Consider the following 19,624-nt stretch of genomic DNA (forward strand, 5'->3'; position numbering starts at 1 on the left):
TTCTCAAGAGGAAAGATTTGCATCATCATTGCCTCCAAGCTGTATTGCCCAAATGATGGCCATGTGTTTGTTTTGTCTTTCTTAGGTCTGATGCGGCGAGTCCTTGTGACCAATGCAATGACTGGTCACCGGCAGACATTTGGAACAAGCAGTGATGTACTGGCACAACAGTTTGCCACCCAGGTAGAAAGGGACATGGGTCTTTGATTTCTTAGGGATATGTTACGCATTGCTGATTTTGTGGAACCAGCAGCCCTATACTCACTGTGACTCCTTTTTGTGGTGGATTCAGTAGCTGCTCAGTAATGAAGTTGACACTTGATGATGTGGCTGCCCATGGAAAAGCAACAAAAATAAGCTACGCTGATTTCAAGCTCCATTGGAAATGTGGGGTGGGATGGGGGGGAATCAATTTTGCTAAATAGAAAAGGATTAAAAAGAAAGTGAAACAACAAATGCAAGGAATTATAATAAGGCTTTGCAGTCATAATGCATCTTAAAGCACTTCACACACACTAAGTATCAGTATTGTTCCCATTTTACAGATGGGGAAAGTAAGGACAGAGAGGTTAAATGACTTGCTCAGTCAAAGTTAGTTGCAAAGGTGGAACTAGAACTTAAGAGACTCAACTCCCCTTCCCCGATCTAACCACAAGACCAAGTTTCCATTGCTTTTTTACTGCTAAATATTTGAAAGCAGAATGAAAGTCCTAAGTTGGTTGCAATGTTTTACAACGTGACTATGCAATTCTGGTTCTTGTCATCCTCCATGTACGGTGATATTATTCTGGCACTACAGTAAAGGGGTATCTTATTACTTGAACCCTTCCTACGAAAGTGGCCACAACAACTGACTAGAGAAACCTGTTTGATACTGTTAAATGTTACAAGACTCATCGCCCTGCATGTTCTGGTTCGTCTAGACTCCAGTGCTGTACAATGGCTGCCGTTCAGGGGAGGTTTTCAGCATTGACATTCGTCAGCGCAGCCGGAGGGGTCACAGCTGGAAAGCTGTCCGTCTTTTCCATGACTCAGCAGTCACATCTGTTCGCCTTCTCCAAGCTGAGTACTATCTTATGGCAGCGGACATGGCTGGAAAGGTAGAGTTTCTTTTTATGGAAAACTAGATAGTGTTTCATATGTTCTATTGGCCATTGCCAAAGTCCCACCCCAGACCTGAAAGAGGATGCCACTGTCTTTAGGAAGTGTGTTAGTTCTTCTTTGTCCTCTACTCAATCTCTCAAAGCTTTCCAGCTCACTGATTGGTCAGAAGGAAGTTGTGAACGGTTTGCAGATGTGTGTATTCTCCGCTCTTTACTCGTGTTTCTGAGATACTTGGAGTTTGGCTATGTCTACACTAGCACTTTTGTTGGTATAACCTTTGTCACTCTGAGGTGTGAAAAAAACACCCCTCTGAGCAATATATGTTACACTGACAGAAGCGCTGGTGTGGTCAGCGCTACGTCAGTGGGAGACACTCTCTTGCCGACATAGCTACCACCGCTCATTGAAGTGGTTTAATTATGTCCACGGGAGAGCTCTCTTCCATCGGCATAGAGCAGCTACATGAGTGATTGTACAGCAGCTCAGCTGCACCGAAACAGCTGTGCTGCTATAAGCTTGCTAGTTTAGACATGGCCTTTGTCTTCTCCAACTGGTGCATAAGCACGGAGAAAAACAGTTCTCACTCTCAGGTTGGGTGCAGCAAATCAGATACACTTTATTACCTCAAGCAATTGCACAGAGGGAGAGAGTGCACTAGGACAGAGGGTTTCCCCCACCTACGCAGGTCTCTCCCAGATAAACAATTAGAGCAAGTATTTATACCTTTATTACAGACAATAATAAGCAACAACTGCAGATTGTTTATACATATTCCTTCATGATCTCTTATTTTTCTTACCATTTCTCTTATAGTCTGCATTCTAGTCTTATCTAATACAAGGTCACAACAGCCTCTTTCACAGTTGTTTTCCACTCACTTTGCACTATCCTCGCTTCTACAAATCTCGCATTATTAAAGCTAGAGTTAGCCTGACTCCTGCTCAATATAGAGGCCTGCATGCAAATTCCCTTTATCTACTTCCACAACTGGAATAGCCACAACACGCTCACTCAAGAACTTGGAATTCTACTGGGATTCCCTGACCCAAGATGTGGGGTGGAGTGACTTCCCCAAGGCCACCCAACTATTCTGTGGCAGAGCAAAATTAAAACTCAGTCCTTTGCTCAATCCACTAGACAAGTTGCCTGCAGTAAAACAAATGGAACGAGCCTTTTTATAAGTGGTTTCTCACAGGCAGTATCCTAAACCAGTGCTTCAAATAATGGTGTCCACTTGTAGCTAGGTGGTAATTCCAAAACTGAAGGAATTCACTTGGAAGTTTGTAAAACTTTGGGTGTCTACTCCTTTCTCTCCCTATCACCAGCAAAAACTGTCAAAAATTGCCCCGCTTCACTAAAATGTCCTCTCTTCTATTACCATTTCCACTTGCAGATAAAGCTATGGGATCTGAGAGCAGTGAAGTGTGTGAAACAGTACGAGGGCCATCATAACGAATATGCTACTCTCCCTCTGCAAATAAATGAGAAGGAAGGCCTTGTCACAGCAGGTGTGTCAGCTTTTCTGTAGTGCATGTATGTTTGGTTCTCTACACCCAGGTATGTGGGGCATTTGTAGAGACAGGCTATTGGAAATTACGTGGGCATTCATTCCTTTCTGGCTTTGGGAACAGAATAATAAACCACAACTGCATAACTCAAAACAAAAATTATTTGGATGCATTTTAATTATGAGGATGGATGAGGGTTTCAAAAGATATGCTCCAGCCAGTAGGATTTCTCATTCAGAAGTTAGGAAAGACATTGGAAGACAAAATGGGAGAGAAAGTGGCAAGTGTTCGATTTAGAAGTAAAGGAAAACAGTGCTAAACCTCTTCATGAGGCCATAAAAAGGGTAACTATTTTACATGGAAGGATAGACATCCTGCTAAGTCATATTAAATAACAGGAGTATATTGGGTCTTTTCTTTGATATCCGAAGGAAACAGTAGGATGAAGGGGCATGTGATGGGATGTGTACCCCCACATAGGTTCTGAAAGGATTAATGTGGGCCTGAGAAGTCAGTTAAGATGCTTGTCAGCACCTGCAAGAGAGAGAGCCAGGCTTAATTGATAATGAAGCCCCACTGAGGAAGGGCTGGGTTGTGATTATAATGCTAGGAAGTTTGTGGCAGAAAGGGGATTCAGGGAGAGAGCCAGCAGTCACTCTGTGGGGGGATAGAAGAGGTAGGGAGCAGTCTAGGGAGGCAGCAAAGAGTCTGAGAGAGTATGCCTTGGCTGCCATCTTACAAGGTCTCTGGGTTTGAGCCCATAGCAGAGGGAGGGCCTGGGTTCCCCTACTAGCCACCGAGAAAGGTAGGGTGAAACCACCTGCAGTAAGGGGTTTAAGGACAACAGAGCCTAGAGACAGACTACAATAAGGTAATTGGACTACAGTTTGGTTGTACTCTGTTACCCCAAAAGGGGCAGACATAAATATTGTGACCTGGCCAGAGGGCTGGGTTATGGGAAGACGCACCACTGTCGTGACAGAGCGCATGTCGTTAGGGGGTGCCACACCAAATGACAGCTGATACACTATGCCTGGCCACCAGGAGGTGCTGTTGCAGTGAAGGGGACCCCTTTACAGGGGGTATAGAAACACCAAGATATTCCTGAATTTGTTCTCATTTTCTTGAATTCTCTGTAAGCAGCACAATTATGGTAAGAGCTTCTTTTTTTTCTCATTATGACGGATAATAAAGAACCTAGCAATTGGGATACTGCTTTGGATAGTGACGTACTAAGCTCTGTGTTGCCTGATTTTGTTTGAGCTCTTGCCTACAGTTATTTTTATCCATCCCACCCTATGTAGAGTAAAATATTTGAGTGATGTTCTTCCTTTTTGGAGGAGCTCAGGGTTTTTTCCCTGCATGGATGGAGATGGGCAATGGTTCTTTTGTTAGTGTGTTAAATACCTTTTTTCTCTTCTGGGATCAGAATTTTTCAAAGCTGGTAATGATCATTTGTGTGGAAGCATTTCCTTGTCCTGATTTGTAGTGCTTTTTTCCTCCCCAGTTGGTCAGGATTGCTACACAAGAATTTGGGGTCTCCAAGATGCCCATCTGCTCAGAATGATTCCCTCTCCACACCCATCGTCCAGGGACTCCATCCCCAGTGTGGTGTTCTCTTCGAGACTCGGAGGCAGCCGAGGAGTTCCTGGCCTGCTCATGGCAGTCAAGCAGGATCTCTACCACTTCTCCTACAACTCAGATAATCCATGTTGTCCCTAGACCAGGGATACAGATCTTCCAGCCCCCCTGGGTGTCTCAAGAGACAGCTGTTAAGTGTGGCCTCTTATTGTCACCGTTGCACTGACTCAAGTTGTGTGCCTGCTCTGTGTGTGGAGTTTTGAACTTTGCTCAGCAGGTTCAGCAAATTTCTACTGTATCGGCTCTAAAACTACCAGGCAGTTGTAAATAAAAGTGATGAACTGCTCATATAGAATTCAGCTGTGAGTTTGGAAGGAAGGATCATTTGTGGGATCTGACTTTCAGCCAGTAGCTGAAACTCATTGGCAAAAGTTGCATAGAAAAAGCTAACTATTCTACTGTCTCTCCAATAAGGGAGATAAATGAAAAGCGAATGGGAGGAGAGCACCCCAGACAGACCAGGAAGTAAGGTTGCTGTCTAATACCTGACAGAAATTTGGTTAAAACTGGAACAGTCAGGCTTCCAGGAACACAAGCAACCTCAGAGATTACAGTGAATGTATTTAATATACGGAGTTCTCTTCATCCCACAGGGCTCCATACTCACTGATATTTTGTGTAGTGTCTTTCTAGACCTAGCCACTTTGCCTCTCTGAGCCCCCCTCTTTCTACTCCTTTCTCTGATGCTCTCTGCATTCTCCCAACACAGCATGCTGTCCCCTCTTTTTTCTATGCCATTGGATCTTTGTCTTCAGATTTCTTATCCACACCACCACTTATTGCTGAAACGCAAAACTCTGTCCCTGCTAGAACAGTGAAACATTAAGGAGAATGCTTCCTTTACTGGAAAAAAAGTCACTTAGTGGGAGTATTGTGTCTGGACAAATGCCAGTGAATAATATACATAGAGGTCTTCCCTGTTCGTAATGTTTTGCATATGGACTGAAAAATTCTCAAATTAACTTTACAGAACAAACAACTAGGCTAATTCCTCCAGTTACTAATTCTTGGCCTGCTTGTAGCTGTTTGTTGAGAATATTTGCAGTTTTCAATTCATGCTTTGTTTGGTTATATCCTTAAGTCATTTAGATTGTTTGTTTCTGTTTTTCAGTTGGACTGGATAAGTGATTTCCATATCCAGTACAACTTGGTACAAATGGTGACTGTTACCATCTGCTGTTCAATTGAGAATTGGTGTTTGGAGTATTTGAAGTTAAAAATGTCTTTTGTACAGGCATTTCTGCTAGTATCCCCTGAGCTACTTGAACATTCATAGAAAGCAAAACAAACGGGGTTATGAATTCCATTGAATCAAAATTCATTCTTGAATTTAAAGCAGTACATTTAGAACCCCCTTCCCTACTGTTCTCCCAGCTCTAGTCAAGATCCTCATCCTGGATAGGATACGGATTCTGTAATATTTGTGTACCATTGATGTGGGAACCCCAGCTAAAACGAGTGTGGCAGGAAGGCATCTTGTTTTTTTTCCTAGTGCTTTCTTCACTCCCCTTCAGGCAAAGCCCATTAAATTGCAAGAAACTCAGTTGCTGTGGCTGCTGTTTCCATGAGCTAAGCATTCATGATGAGCCCCTGCACACACATTCATCCCCACCCCCTGCCAAAGTCCTCTAGCTAAGGCTTCTAATTAAGCTTGTGATGGGGGTGCAAAAGAAGGGTTGGGGTGCAGGGGAACAAGATGTGACCAAGAGTGCAGGCAGTGGCTAAGGGCACTAGAATAACCTCTTTTGAGCAGCAGTAGCTGGGTCTTGAAGCAGCCAGTAGGTAAGGCAGCTAGAAAGGAAAGGTCCCAGTGCCCTGCTACTCCAATATCAAAATAATCTACTTCCTCTGCCCTGATGTCCCAGCAGAGGGACTGTGGTCTAGCAGGAAATGCCCAGACTGGACCTGAAGTCATTCAAGTTCGGTCTCTGCTAGTCAGAAGGCATGCTTGTTCACTCACTCATTTGTAAAGCCCTGCAAATCCGCAGATATCCACAGACCACTTTTGTGGATCGCAGATGGATGCTAATTCAAATTTTATATCTGCGCAGGGCTCTACTCGTAATGAGGAAGACTGAGAAAGAGAGCTTAAAAATTTCCCCAACATCTGTTTGTCCAAGGACTAAGCCTATTAGCCCTCATGAAAAATACCTGCACTGCCATGCTACCAAAACCACAAACTTTTAACTTCAAGTGACACTCTTCATTTGCCTAATGGAAGTCTAGTGATCAGCTCAAGCTCAACATGGCTAAAACAGAACTCTAAATCTTCCCTTCCCACTACTCCCTTTCTCAATTCCCGTGGATATCACCATCACCCTGCCTGTCATTCTGGCCTGTAGGTAGCCTCTCTAGGTCTTCATATCCAGCCTACATCTAAATCCTGCAGATTCTTTCCACACATCTCCTCTCAGGTACAACCTTTTCTATCCATTCACACAGATAAAACTCTTGTCCAGGCTTTCATATTGTGTATTATTACTGAAACATTCTTCTCTCTGGCTTGACCAATGCAGTCTTGCCCCTCTCACTACCGTTCAGAATGCTGCTGCAAAGATACTTTTCCTTGCCTGTTGCTTTGACCATGTCACCCCTCCCTTTGCATCTCTACACTGGCTCCTCCTTCCCTGTTGCATTCTATTTTATATAGGTTCTGAGACTGCATCAAACAAGTGGCTTGTCTTCACTTTCAAGGCCCTTCATTTTCTATGCCTACCCCTACCAATCATCTCTCATTGCTATGGAGCCGTTAGTGCTCACCTCTGATTGGACCGGTGTCATGCCAATCTCCATTGCCCACTTTTCACACATGCACTTTCATGCTTTCTACCTGCTGCCTCTCACGCTCTGGAGCGGCTTCCTGTAAACGTCCTCAAAACTACTTCACGCTGGTCTTAGAAACCCTCCTTTGCCATGATGCCTGCAAAAAACTTGCCAATAGTTAGGCTGCTGATGTGCTGAGACCACAGCCTATCATGGTGGCCAATGTCTCATTGTATCCTTGTGTTCCCTTGTCTGTCTATATCTGTGCATTATCTTTTGTATTGTACTTAAATTGTAAGCTCTTTGGGCCAGCGGCTGTCTTTGTGTTTTGTGTTTGTACAGCACCTACCCCAATATGGTGCAAGACTGGGGCTCCTAGGTGCTATGGTAATATTAATAAATCAAGGTTCTCTCCAGTCAAGTCTATCCTCTCTCCCTAGCCACAATTAAACCTACCACCTGCACTTAACTTTTTGCTGGCTGTGGCTACTGCTATCCCCTCTGCTTTCCCCTCCTATAGCTGGGCCCTTCATTCTTCTGTCTGTTCCAAAAGGTCACTCTGCTCCTTCCCCTTCCTTTAGAAACAGCAGTGGCTCCAGCTGCTTTCTCCCTCCCTGTTAAAGGACCAGCAGCAATTGTTTGCTCCCTGCTTTCCTCTACCCTCCAAAGAAAGCACAACTCAACGTCTTTTGTGGTGGGGTCCTTCCCAGCTGGCTGCTATCCAATGCCAGTATATGGACATGCTCCAAGCAACAAGAGCAGAGTTTCCCAGTGAGTGAGGGGAAGAAGTTGGGCCTAATCCAGGGGCAAGCCATGGTCGGACAGCACTGTAGCTGACATCTGTTGGGGGTCGGGACTGCATGGATACAGGAATTGAGCAGAAGTTCTGAGAAGAGCCCCTCTAGGCTTACTGAAGTAAAGAACCTTACAGACACCCAGTTGTTCTCCTTATGGTTATAGTTTCATTTCAGCAGAGAATGAGTCCATCTTTGTTACCTTAATGAAACATGTTAGTGTGTGTGCCATGAGGTACTGAAAGCAGCATATGATCCTCTTATTAGTCCCTTCTCTCTGCTCTTGAATGAGATTTCTCTTTTAGCATTGAGCTCCACAAGTCACACAGGGAACACTGAAAAATGGCAGCCCCAAAACTAGAAGTTACAGGAATGACAAGGTGGGTATTGCTCCTACTGAGTGCAACTGCTGCAGTATTTCTCCCTGCCTGCTTTTCCTTCATTCTCTGCCCACAACCGCAGAACCATGGAGAAAAGTCCTGGCTGCACAAAAGCCAGTGACAAAACTCTCATTTACGTCAGTGGCTCTGCTATTATGTTCGTGACTATGAACCGTAGGCCCAATCCTGTAAAATGCTGAGTGCCCTCATCTCCTGCTGAAAATGTATTTGTGCCCTAGGAATGAATCGAACGTCAGTTTAAGCTTCCTGGCCTTTCACATTCATTCATTGCTCCACATGTAGGTCTTGCAAAGTAAGAGCAATGGCAGGGGCTAGTTTGAATACCACTGTTTAACTAAAGATTTGCTAATGAAAATGAATTTTTAAAAACAAAAGTTCATAACATGGCCCTTTGAGTAAATGGTGTTCTTGTTTAGCAGGGGTGGGTGCCATTTCAGGTTGAGTCCTGCAAGCACCTGTGTATGTACATCACTTCAAGCGTGTGAGTAGTCAGATTGACTTCAATGTGCCTACTCTTAAGCACCTACATCAGTGTTTGCAGGATCCAGACCTATCTGCTAACAGCACAATTTACTTCCTCTAGATTGCCTTTTCCAGCCATAGATTTGAAAGCACTTCACAAAATTATTATCCTCCCGTTACAGAGAGATTAAGTGATGTTTTCAAGGTGTGGGCAAGTCAGTCAGAGGCCGAGTTTGACAGACCGCAGGTCTCCTGACTGTGTTCCAACCAGTAGACCGGGGTCCCCAGCGCGGTGCCCATGGGCGCCATGGTGCCTGCCGGGGCTTTTTTGTGCACTCGCAGGACACACCGCCACTAAAATGCCGCCGAGAAGCAATATGCTATTCCCACAAGAAAGCTTGGGGGCCACTGCAGTAGACCACAGCTGTGCACGCTGTCTGTCACTGTTGTATCATCACTGTAGCTATGAACAGTTGTGATGTTTTTCTGACAGCCACCCTTTAGGTACTACTGCTTCCCATTAAGAAGTCCAGTCTGATGCTTTAGAACTGCTTTCCAGAGTAGAAATGGAAGAATTTAACACCCATGTGGAAGTAATAGAAATCAGGTTCCTAAGCCTCCCAAAGGAAATTTCTACAATTAAAAGTGGGGGGGGGGGAACTTATTTAACTCCAGTGAAACTGTGATTTCTAAAGGAAGCTGAATTCTACAAGCCCAGCTTTGCAACAGCAGAGCTTTCGGATACATTTTTATTTATGCAATATATAAACTACATTAATTAGTGACTTAATCTGTAATTCAATGCAGTGATCAAATGATTTATTACATTGGAGATGTTACTGTTACAGCATATACTCGGATTTTTGTAAGGGAATTGTTCACACTGGTAGTGGTCATTTCAACAGATGGTAAAAGTCAGAAAACTAAATACACTTCATTGCTTAGTTACAATAACTGATCTTGCTCTTTGGCAGCTGCCATGTTGTTAACTTACATTAACTTCCTGTCACATGAATTGTTGATTTGCAAGGCTTGACTACAGTAATTTTCCTATGTTCTGGCATTGCTGAGATCTCTCCGCTGAAGTCTTTCCACTGTGAAGAACTTGAATAGTCCCAAAATGCATTATGTGGCTTATGCTCGGTGACTAACAAAATACACGAGTCAGGATAGTTTTCTGTAATAAGCAGAGATGTTTGGGGGAAAGATTGTAATTTTCATATGCATGGTATGATACCCTCTCGTTCTGTAATAAAATCTGAGTGTTTTGCTATTGCTGAAAAATGTAACATGGATTGAAATGAATAGTCTATTTGATTTTGGCAACAGCAGGCAAGCAAGACCCCTCCCCTTTCTTTAGTATTTTTTTAAAAATGTAAAATATACAATTGGCATTGCCCTGCTCTACCCAATAGTGCTGTTCACAGGCAGCTTCCTCCCTGAAGCCAGGCAGCTGTTTTACCTTTTGATTTCATTTGAAAACTGATGCTTGTAATCATTTTTAGCTCCACCTGCTGTAACTTTGTGCTAACTACTCAGCAACCTTCATTTCTTAAGCCCTTAGCAGTAGCACTGGGGTGGCAATGGCTGTGGCCCTGCACAAACTGATTAGCAAAGGATAGGGACCTTTCCACTTTTGTGGAAAATTACAAACTATATATATCATGGGTGGCCAAACCACGGCTTGGGAGCCACATGCTCCACCCCCCACCCCATTTTTCATCTACCATACTCTCGGGGAGGGGGGCTCAGGGCTTCTGCCCTGTGGTGGGACTAGGGGCTTCAGTCCTGCAGGAGGTGCCTGCCTGGGCTTGGGGCTTTAGCCCTATGGGGCACACCTGCTGGGTCTAGGGCCTTTAGGAGAAGCAGGGCTGAAGTCCCAAACCCTGGCAAGTGCCTCCTGTGGGGCTGAAGCCCCGAGATCCCCCTCCCCACTGGGCAGAAGACCCTAGCCACACCACTCCACTGAAAGGCTAAAGCCCTGAGCCCTGGTAGGTGTGCCTGCCTGGCTCTTGAACTTCCAAGGATTATTGTATGCAGCTCAGATGGTCAGTAAGTTTGGCCATCCTTGATATATATTTTCTCCTATTTCTGTAATTTTTCATGAATTTTTTTTCAATGAAAAATTTTCAAATCTAATTCTCCCACCTTACTTTCACTTTTTGTAAAGTAAAACAGTGAGAGGAAAAGGGGACCCACCCCCCATCAAAATGAAAAGCCAATCAATCCCTTTTAATCTATTAAAGGACAAATCTATTGCTACCAAAGATCCAGATCCTGAAAGGTGTTTAGGTGCCTAACTCCCATTGAAATCAACAGGAATTAAGGTACCTAAGCATCTTTGAGGATCTGGGCCAAATTGTTTCTGACAGAGACTTAACTCCAGATACTTGCATGTAGCTACACTAGCTGCTGTTACAGTCATTGAAAGCATAGGTTGTCCGATTACACATGAAAAAGGGAAGATGTTCAATAGACAAAAATGAGAGGCCAGCACTTAAACTCTAGCAGGCTGGCTAGAGGTAAGGGAACTACATGTAAAAGAGCCACAGTTAGTTCTCTAAAAAGAAAAGGAGTACTTGTGGCACCTTAGAGACTAACCAATTTATTTGAGCATGAGCTTTCGTGAGCTACAGCTCACTTCATCGGATGCATACCGTGGAAACTGCAGCAGACTTTATATACACACAGAGACCATGAAACAATACCTCCTCCCGCCCCACTGTCCTGCTGGTGATAGCTTATCTAAAGTGATCATCAAGTTGGGCCATTTCCAGCACAAATCCAGGTTTTCTCACCCTCCACCCCTCCACACACAAACTCACTCTCCTGCTGGTAATAGCTCATCAAAGGTGACAACTCTCTACACAATGTGCATGATAATCAAGGTGGGCCATTTCCTGCACAAATCCAGGTTCTCTCACCCCCTCGCCCCCCTCCCAAAAACCACACACACAAACTCACTATCCTGCTGGTAATAGCTCATCCAAAGTGACTACTGTCCCTACAATGTGCATGATAATCAAGGTGGGCCATTTCCAGCACAAATCCAGGTTTTCGCACACACACCCCACCCCCATCCCAGGTGGAAAACCCAAAAGCTTTCATGCTGTTAGTACTCAGGTTAATCCCATTCATAACATCTTGGGAACTAGTCAGTCTCCCAGGGCTTCAGCTGGGGCTCTAGGGGATGCGGTAGCAGGCAGATGGGTGGTTTCTAGTTGTTGTGGGGCATGGCGGAGCTATGGATCAAGGAATAATATAAAAAAAAAGCACAGAGTAGTTTTGAGACTATGGTCAGGGGAGGGATTGTCTTGTTTTCCAGACCACGGACAAAAGACCCAATGCAGGAGTGACAAATCAGGGGGTGTCAGTTACAAGTGAGTAAACTGGAGAGAATATAACTCACAGTCCACAAGGACAGCGGAAGGGTGAGGTTATAGCAGGAAAAGCACAAAACAGGAGGGTCAAAGACAGAAGTTCCTTTTCTTTCATATCCTCCTGCTAGATGCTTTTCCTGTCACAACCCTGCTCTTCCACCCTCTGGTTGTCTAAGTTCTAGTAGTCTATAGTCACCGTGTGCTATATATATACCTTCTGTTGCTTCTGAATTTGGCCCAAAGATTTCCACAGTGTGGGGCCATCTGAAAGTGAACAAATTTATAGTAACAGATAAACCTCCTACTGTGTCTGGCTCAAAATTGGAGAGGAAAATCCATCCGTCTATTCAGAGGAACTTACACCACTTTACATGTAACTGACACAGTCAGCTCATTTGAAGTAAACAAGTCTGAGCAAAGAATAAAATCATCTACGTTTCCTCTTCCTGAAATCTGAGCTGCTTACTGTACACCTTGTGTAAAGAATTATTTTCACACTTGAGCAAACTGTCAGGCATATTTGCATGTCAATTCACGATTCTTATTTTAATCAATTTTTTTTCCACATTTGGTAGAAAAGATGTAGAGGTTTCTTGATCCACTGTGAATCTGCCATCACTTTTCTGGCAAAAAAATACTATCAAACACAGACTACTTCATTCTGTAAATCAAAACAGTCTGTTATCTTGTCGGGCTCAATGGGTAGTGATCAATGGCTCCATGTCTAGTTGGCAGCCGGTGTCAAGTGGAGTGCCCCAGGGGTCGGTCCTGGGGCCAGTTTTGTTCAATATCTTCATAAATGATCTGGAGGATGGTGTGGATTGCACTCTCAGCAAATTTGCGGATGATACTAAACTAGGAGGAGTGGTAGATACGCTGGAGGGCAGGGATAGGATACAGAGGGACCTAGAAAAATTGGAGGATTGGGCCAAAAGAAATCTGATGAGGTTCAATAAGGATAAGTGCAGGGTCCTGCACTTAGGACGGAAGAACCCAATGCACAGCTTCAGACTAGGGACCGAATGGCTAGGCAGCAGTTCTGCGGAAAAGGACCTAGGGGTTACAGTGGATGAGACGCTGGATATGAGTCAGCAGTGTGCCCTTGTTGCCAAGAAGGCCAATGGCATTTTGGGATGTATAAGTAGGGGCATAGCGAGCAGATCGAGGGACGTGATCGTTCCCCTCTATTCGACATTGGTGAGGCCTCATCTGGAGTACTGTGTCCAGTTTTGGGCCCCACACTACAAGAAGGATGTGGATAAATTGGAGAGAGTCCAGCGAAGGACAACAAAAATGGTTAGGGGTCTGGAACACATGACTTATGAGGAGAGGCTGAGGGAACTGGGATTGTTTAGTCTGCAGAAGAGAAGAACGAGGGGGGATTTGATAGCTGCTTTCAACTACCTGAGAGGTGGTTCCAGAGAGGATGGTTCTAGACTATTCTCAGTGGTAGAAGAGGACAGGACAAGGAGTAATGGTCTCAAGTTGCAGTGGGGGAGATTTAGGTTGGATATTAGGAAAAACTTTTTCACTGGGAGGGTGGTGAAACACTGGAATGTGTTACCTAGGGAGGTGGTAGAATCTCCTTCCTTAGAAGTTTTTAAGGTCAGGCTTGACAAAGCCCTGGCTGGGATGATTTAATTGGGGATCGGTCCTGCTTTGAGCAGGGGGTTGGACTAGATGACCTCCTGAGGTCCCTTCCAACCCTGATATTCTATGATTCTATGATCTTGTCACATCTCGGACAGACTGAAATTAATAATCTTGCCAAGACAAGTGTTCACTGCAGCCACTGAAACATTACCATTACAGTGAACTGTGAAAGTTGGTGCAAAGGCCAAACTCCCACCTTGATTTACAACATTTTAACTGTGACTCACTAATCAGTAATCTACAAAACCCACAAACTAGTCTGTTCGAAATGTACTTGTAACCCTTCTGCCCGTCAGAGTTGGCAGCAACAAGGGCCGGGTTCAATATCTAGGGGATCCATTCCAATAACACAATGCAAAACGGCTCGAGCCCCCACCCAATGACCTGGGACAAATATATACCACCCCCGCTGGGCGCCTCCAAGAGGCAATACTTCCCCTCTCGCAAGCACATAGTCTGAGTGTAGCAAAAGTCTTTTAATAACAGAGAGAAACAATGTGGCATTATGTTGGGGAAACACCACCAACAGGATTCATAACACAACCCATGAGCAAAAAAAACCCACCCCAGGCAAATTGGGGCATGCCCTTTTCCCTTTGGTTCTTGAGTCCAGCAACCCCAAATCACCCAAAGTCCCAAAAGTCCAATGCCCCAAAAGTCTCTGTCCCTGGTCAGGGCAGCCCCAGAGTTCGAAAGTTTATCTGCGGAGCTTTACCTCCCAACCTGGGTGGAAATGGGACGGGGGTAAGAGGCACCTTACGTGATCTGAAGCTGACCGCCCCATAGCTCCATAGCGGCGCTCCACTCCGCCAGCTGCCCCACAAACTCCTTCGCTCAGCTGCGCTCCGCTCCGCCAGCCGCCCCACGAACTCCTTCGCTCAGCTCCACAGCCCACAAGCAGCTCCTGCCATCCACACACTGCGCCGTGTCAAACTGGTGAAGTCAAACTGCTTCACCAGCCGTCCCGCAAACTGCTCCATAATATATCTTCAGGCTCCCCCACTACTTAACACAACACTCAGTGATTTCAGCTCTTAGGTGAATTCAGCTTATAATAGGGGAGCCCCAGTGTTGGTGCACTGTCAGCCCAAAGTGAGCTCAGCAGCCTATAACTAGACTTCTAATGAAATCAAAATTAGCTCTGATATTCCACAGTGGAGAGAGGAGGAAGTGCAATTAGCATGTAAGGCCCTCACCAAGGGGCCCATGCCACCAAGTATTAATACTTGTCCCCAGCCTCTCTCCATTCACACAGTTTTGGAACCCATGACCCTTGCCTAGCAAGTGCTACTTAGTTGATGGTGAATCCCTCCATCATAACAAAAGGCCACGTACAGTTCCAAGCACAGTTCCCATAATCAGGGTAATAACAATTTATTCTTCCTGCCCCAATAACAGAGACACTGGGGATCCCACAGCAGCCCAAGTGACCATTTGGGCAGCTATGGTCTCATTCTAGGCGGGGTGGGTGTGCCTATGCAAATGAGATCGGCCCCTGAAGTTTTTTTCCACAACTTGCCACACCTCACCATCAGATGTCAGGGTGGAGCTCATCCTGACACTGCTTACATCCTGAAAGAGAATGGCATTTTTCATTTAACAGGGAAATAAGGTTTTGCTTTTAATCCAGTGATGTTTCATTCCTCAGTTCCAATAATAAGTGTTTTCCCCATCTCCCAAGTGAACTTCATTCAACTACTAGACCTCTCCCAGGTTGACATCATGAAGCAACCTCCAGGTTGGGCTTTTCCAGAGCTCAGGAAAGGCTACTGATGCTTGGAGGTGGACTTTTGCAAGAGTCACTCCATTTAGATGCTGTGGGAGTGTCTGTTTTACAGTGCCTGGCCCAGTGGGATTCTAGTCCATGGCTAAGGCTCCTAAATTGTTATGGTAATACAAATAAATAATAATAATGTAAAGGGTTAATGTCTAGCTATTCCACCTGGAAGCAGGCGGGGCACACCCTGACTGTTTCCTAGAAGCAATGCACACATTGCTCTATCCAAGGACAAGGGCTAAATATGAACCCTAAGAACTTAATTGTTTGGACAGCAACTGTGGGAGGTTTCTTTAGCCTGGGCTCAAGGCCTAAGAACCAGAATTGTAGTAAATAAAGAATGGTAACTAAGCATATGAATCAACGTCATACATTCCTTTGTGTAGCAGTGTGTAATGCTTAGGAAAAGAAATATAATAAAAGGAGTAGGTGGAAGGCAGGGGGGGCAGAACAGCCCATCTCCGCTGACCAGCCTGTTTGCTTGCATAAAGCTGTGTTCTGTCTCATCACTGAACCGCAACAACTGGCGCCCAACGTGGGGCCCTCAGCACTCACCTCGCCCGGCAAGGGTTTCAGACGTGTCACTCATCCACTTTGTGGATCCCGGTGAGTATTTTTCATTGTGGTAAGTATGGGAAGCTCCCTCTCTGCTTTGCAAGTGCAACACCGCAATGAGCTGCAGTATTTGCTGCGTAAGGCTCAGCATGACTGCCCGGCTCGAGAACTCACTCTCCTGCTACAGGAGGTGCGTGCCAAGTGCCCGTGGTATCCTGAAGCTGGAAGCCTTAAGCTAGCGGACTGGGAGCGATTGGGCCAAACATTGCACAAAGAGCCTCGGGCACCCGTGCAGGCTTTACATGCCTGGCACCTCTGCCGCGACGTGGTACAGCGTGTCGCCTCGGACAGACCCTCCCTCGCGAGGCTGGTGCTCTCGCCGCCCCCGTCCGCCCCTGCAGCCATCCCCCCTCCTGGCGATGCGACACAGCGTGTCGCCTCGGAAAGGCCCTCTCCAGCCCCAACAAAGAAGCTGCCGATCCTGCCACCCCCGTCCGCTCCTGCAGCCATCCCTCCCCCTGCTTCGCCCCCAGTGCCTCTATTACCACCGCCTCCCTGGCCTTCCCCACCGGAGCCGGTGTGTGATCACCCTCCCCCCATGGGGCCCCCCGGAGAGTCATCTGCATCTGCTCAGAAGCTTTCGCTGGTGCAACAAATGGTTCACGCAGCGAAAGCTCGATCAGATCTTACAGCAGAGAAGCTGGCTGATCTGGTCTCCGTTTGCCCGGTGACCTAGCAGAATAATGACCAGAGCAACCCCGTGGGCACCTGGACCACTCTGCCATACTCGGTAGTTAGAGAGGTAAAAAAAGCAATTCGTGAATTTAGCCTGACTAGCACCTTTGTGAGTGGTCTCATTGAAGGGATGGGTACTGGGTACTCCCTAATCCCTGAGGATTGGAAAACGCTGCTGCGCATAATGTTGTCACCCAGTCAGTATGTTATTTGGCTTAGTGAGTATCGGCAAATGGCAAAACGCCAAGCCCAGGTATATAAAGAGCAAAGTATCATTTATGAGCATTTGGCAGGGGAAAGCCAGTTTGCTACTATTAAAATGCAGTCTCAACTCCCTCAAGCCGTCTTCCCCATTATTTCCACCTGTGCCCAGCATGCTTTCAAAAAAGTCCCGAATTCAGGCAAGCCTACCAAAAGCTTTGTCAGTATCCGTCAGGGTGCCTTAAAGTCCTTTTTGAATTTTACCAACAAATTGCAAAAGGCTATCCTCCAACAGGTGGATAACACTAAGGCAGCTCACAAGCTCCTGTTAAAATTGGCAGTTAAAAATGCAAATGAGGATTGCCGCCGTGCTCTCCAGGCAGCACAAGCCTCTGGTATTTTAAAGCCCGTATGGATTGACCAGTAGCCCCTCCCTCTAAAAAAGCTAAAAGCACTTAATTCACTTGTGCAGCAGCATTTGCAAGCACAGCGATTAAAAAGCTCCACCAGTCCCTGGAACACCCCGGTGTTCGTTATTAAAAAAAAATCAAGTGCTTGGCGGCTACCATAAAATGGCCAACTTCAATAAACAAAAAAGGGGAGATAAAGGGTTAATGTCTAGCTATTCCACCTGGAAGCAGGCGGGGCACACCCTGACTGTTTCCTAGAAGCAATGCACACATTGCTCTATCCAAGGACAAGGGCTAAATATGAACCCTAAAAACTTAATTGTTTAGACAGCAACTGTGGAAAGTTTCTTTAGCCTGGGCTCAAGGCCTAAGAACCAGAATTGTAGTAAATAAAAAATAATAACTAAGCATATAAATCAACGTCATACATTCCTTTGTGTAGCAGTATGTAATGCTTAAAAAAATATATATAATAAAAAAAGTAGGTGAAAGGCAGGGGGGGCAAAACAGCCCATCTCCGCTGACCAGCCTGTTTGCTTGCATAAAGCTGTGTTCTGTCTCATCACTGAACCGCAACAATAATGAGCAAAAATGAGTTTTTCGGGTCCTTTTCCTAGTAAAAACCCATGTCTTCAAAATGGGGTTTCCACTTCCTGTCCTGGATGCTGCCATGTTACCTGCTTAACACTCTGAAGCATTAAGCAGGTAACACTCATTTTTCAGCTTGTTTTCCCAGTTAGTTTATGCTGCTGCAGAAATACAGAGCATTGTCCAAGTTCAAGGGAGAGGAGCTTGTTCAAAGCCATTTTCTTATGAAACACTAATGCCTCAAGCATAGAAATCTGGTAATCCCAGCTCCTGCTGGGCTCAGTTAATATGCACATTCTAGGCATATTTATCTCCTTTAAGTGCCTGATCCAACGCCCATTTAAGTCAACATGAATCCTTCCATTGATTTCACTAGGAGATGAACAAGGCTCTCAACCAGCACCTAGTGCTGAGCCCACGAGGAACCCCTGGCTTTCTCATGGGGACTGTATTCCAACATGAGAGCAGGATCTTGAATTTGACTCTCCTTTTGGAACAGGGAAGGGTCTAAAGAAAAAGTCTGACTAGGCTCTATTCTCCCCACACTCCTGATACGTGATGCTGTCAGAACAGGGAGAGGGGAGGGCCCACAGTAGACAGCTTAGAGCACTACAGGAACTCACTTAAAGTCACCCAGGTTAACATGGTTACATTGCTGATCAATTAGGGAACATGCTCATTTAAAGCTGTGCAATGCTCCCTTCTAAAGTCGTTTGGCAGCCTCCTGCTTTGTCCACTGCTTGCGGGGAGAGCAGCCCGTTGCAGCTAGCTGGTGGTGGCTTGGAACCAGGGTGGATCGGCAGACCCCCTGTCAGCTCCCTGCTCCCCAAAGTTCCATGTGCAGCAGCCGCCCAGCAAGCTATCAGTTGCCAGAAGTTCAGCTGTCCCTCTCCCCACTGCCATGTGCTGCTCCTGCCCTCTGCCTTGGAGCTGCTCCCTGAGACTCCTGCTTGCTGTGGGGGGGAGGGGAAGAAGAGGGGGGCCAATGTCAGGGTGACCCCCTGCACCCTGCTTACCCTATCTTCCATAGAGCAGGGGCGGGATGGTCTCAGCTTGCTGATCTAATTAACAAGGCAGTGTACTTCTGACCCCACTCTTCATACTTAAAGGGGAAATGCACATCTCTATCTCTCAAACACACACAGGGTGTGTGTCTCTGTCTGCCCTCCCTCCTTTCCTGCTGCCTTGTAGAGTGTGAGAGTTAACCCTTGAGGGCTCAGCCAATTGCTAGTTCATCATTTAGCAGTAAGGCATTCCCTGGGAAATATCCCACCCTCTGACTTCTCCACCTCAACCAAGCTCCACAATCATCATTGCTGTGTACCAGTATTAAACTGTTTAAAACTTATACTGTGTGTGTGTGTATATATATATAAATATAAAATATAGTCTTTTGTCTGGTGAAAAAAATTTCCCTGGAACCCTAACCCCCTCATTTACATTAAGTCTTATGGGGAAATTGGATTCGTTTAACATAGTTTCACTTAAAGTTGCATTTTTCAGCAACATAACTACAACGTTAAGTGTGGAGTTCCTATATAGCATAGAACAAAGCACAGTACATTAAAACTTAGGCCTTGGGCATGGCTACACTTGCAGATGTAGAGCGCTTTGAGTTAAACCAGCCTTCGTAGAGGGCAGTAGGGAAAGTG

The 19,624-nt window shown here is 45.6% G+C and overlaps 1 protein-coding gene across 3 annotated transcripts in view; it reads left to right on the forward strand.

Moving 5' to 3' along the window:
- The window catches only part of DCAF4 (DDB1 and CUL4 associated factor 4), a 20,272-nt gene extending 12,840 nt beyond the window's left edge, over positions 1-7,432 (forward strand). For all 3 annotated transcript variants that reach the window (XM_073348524.2, XM_073348523.1, XM_073348525.2), the window contains exons 11-14: positions 86-183; positions 924-1,100; positions 2,498-2,612; positions 4,120-7,432. In XM_073348524.2, coding sequence (XP_073204625.1) covers positions 86-183; positions 924-1,100; positions 2,498-2,612; positions 4,120-4,334 — 605 coding nt within the window. In that variant the 3' untranslated portion in view covers positions 4,335-7,432. The remainder of the gene's footprint in view (positions 1-85; positions 184-923; positions 1,101-2,497; positions 2,613-4,119) is intronic.
- The last annotated feature ends 12,192 nt before the right edge of the window (positions 7,433-19,624 follow it).

This window comes from Lepidochelys kempii, chromosome 6 (assembly GCF_965140285.1).
Source record: "Lepidochelys kempii isolate rLepKem1 chromosome 6, rLepKem1.hap1, whole genome shotgun sequence".
Taxonomy (NCBI): Eukaryota; Metazoa; Chordata; order Testudines; family Cheloniidae; genus Lepidochelys; species Lepidochelys kempii.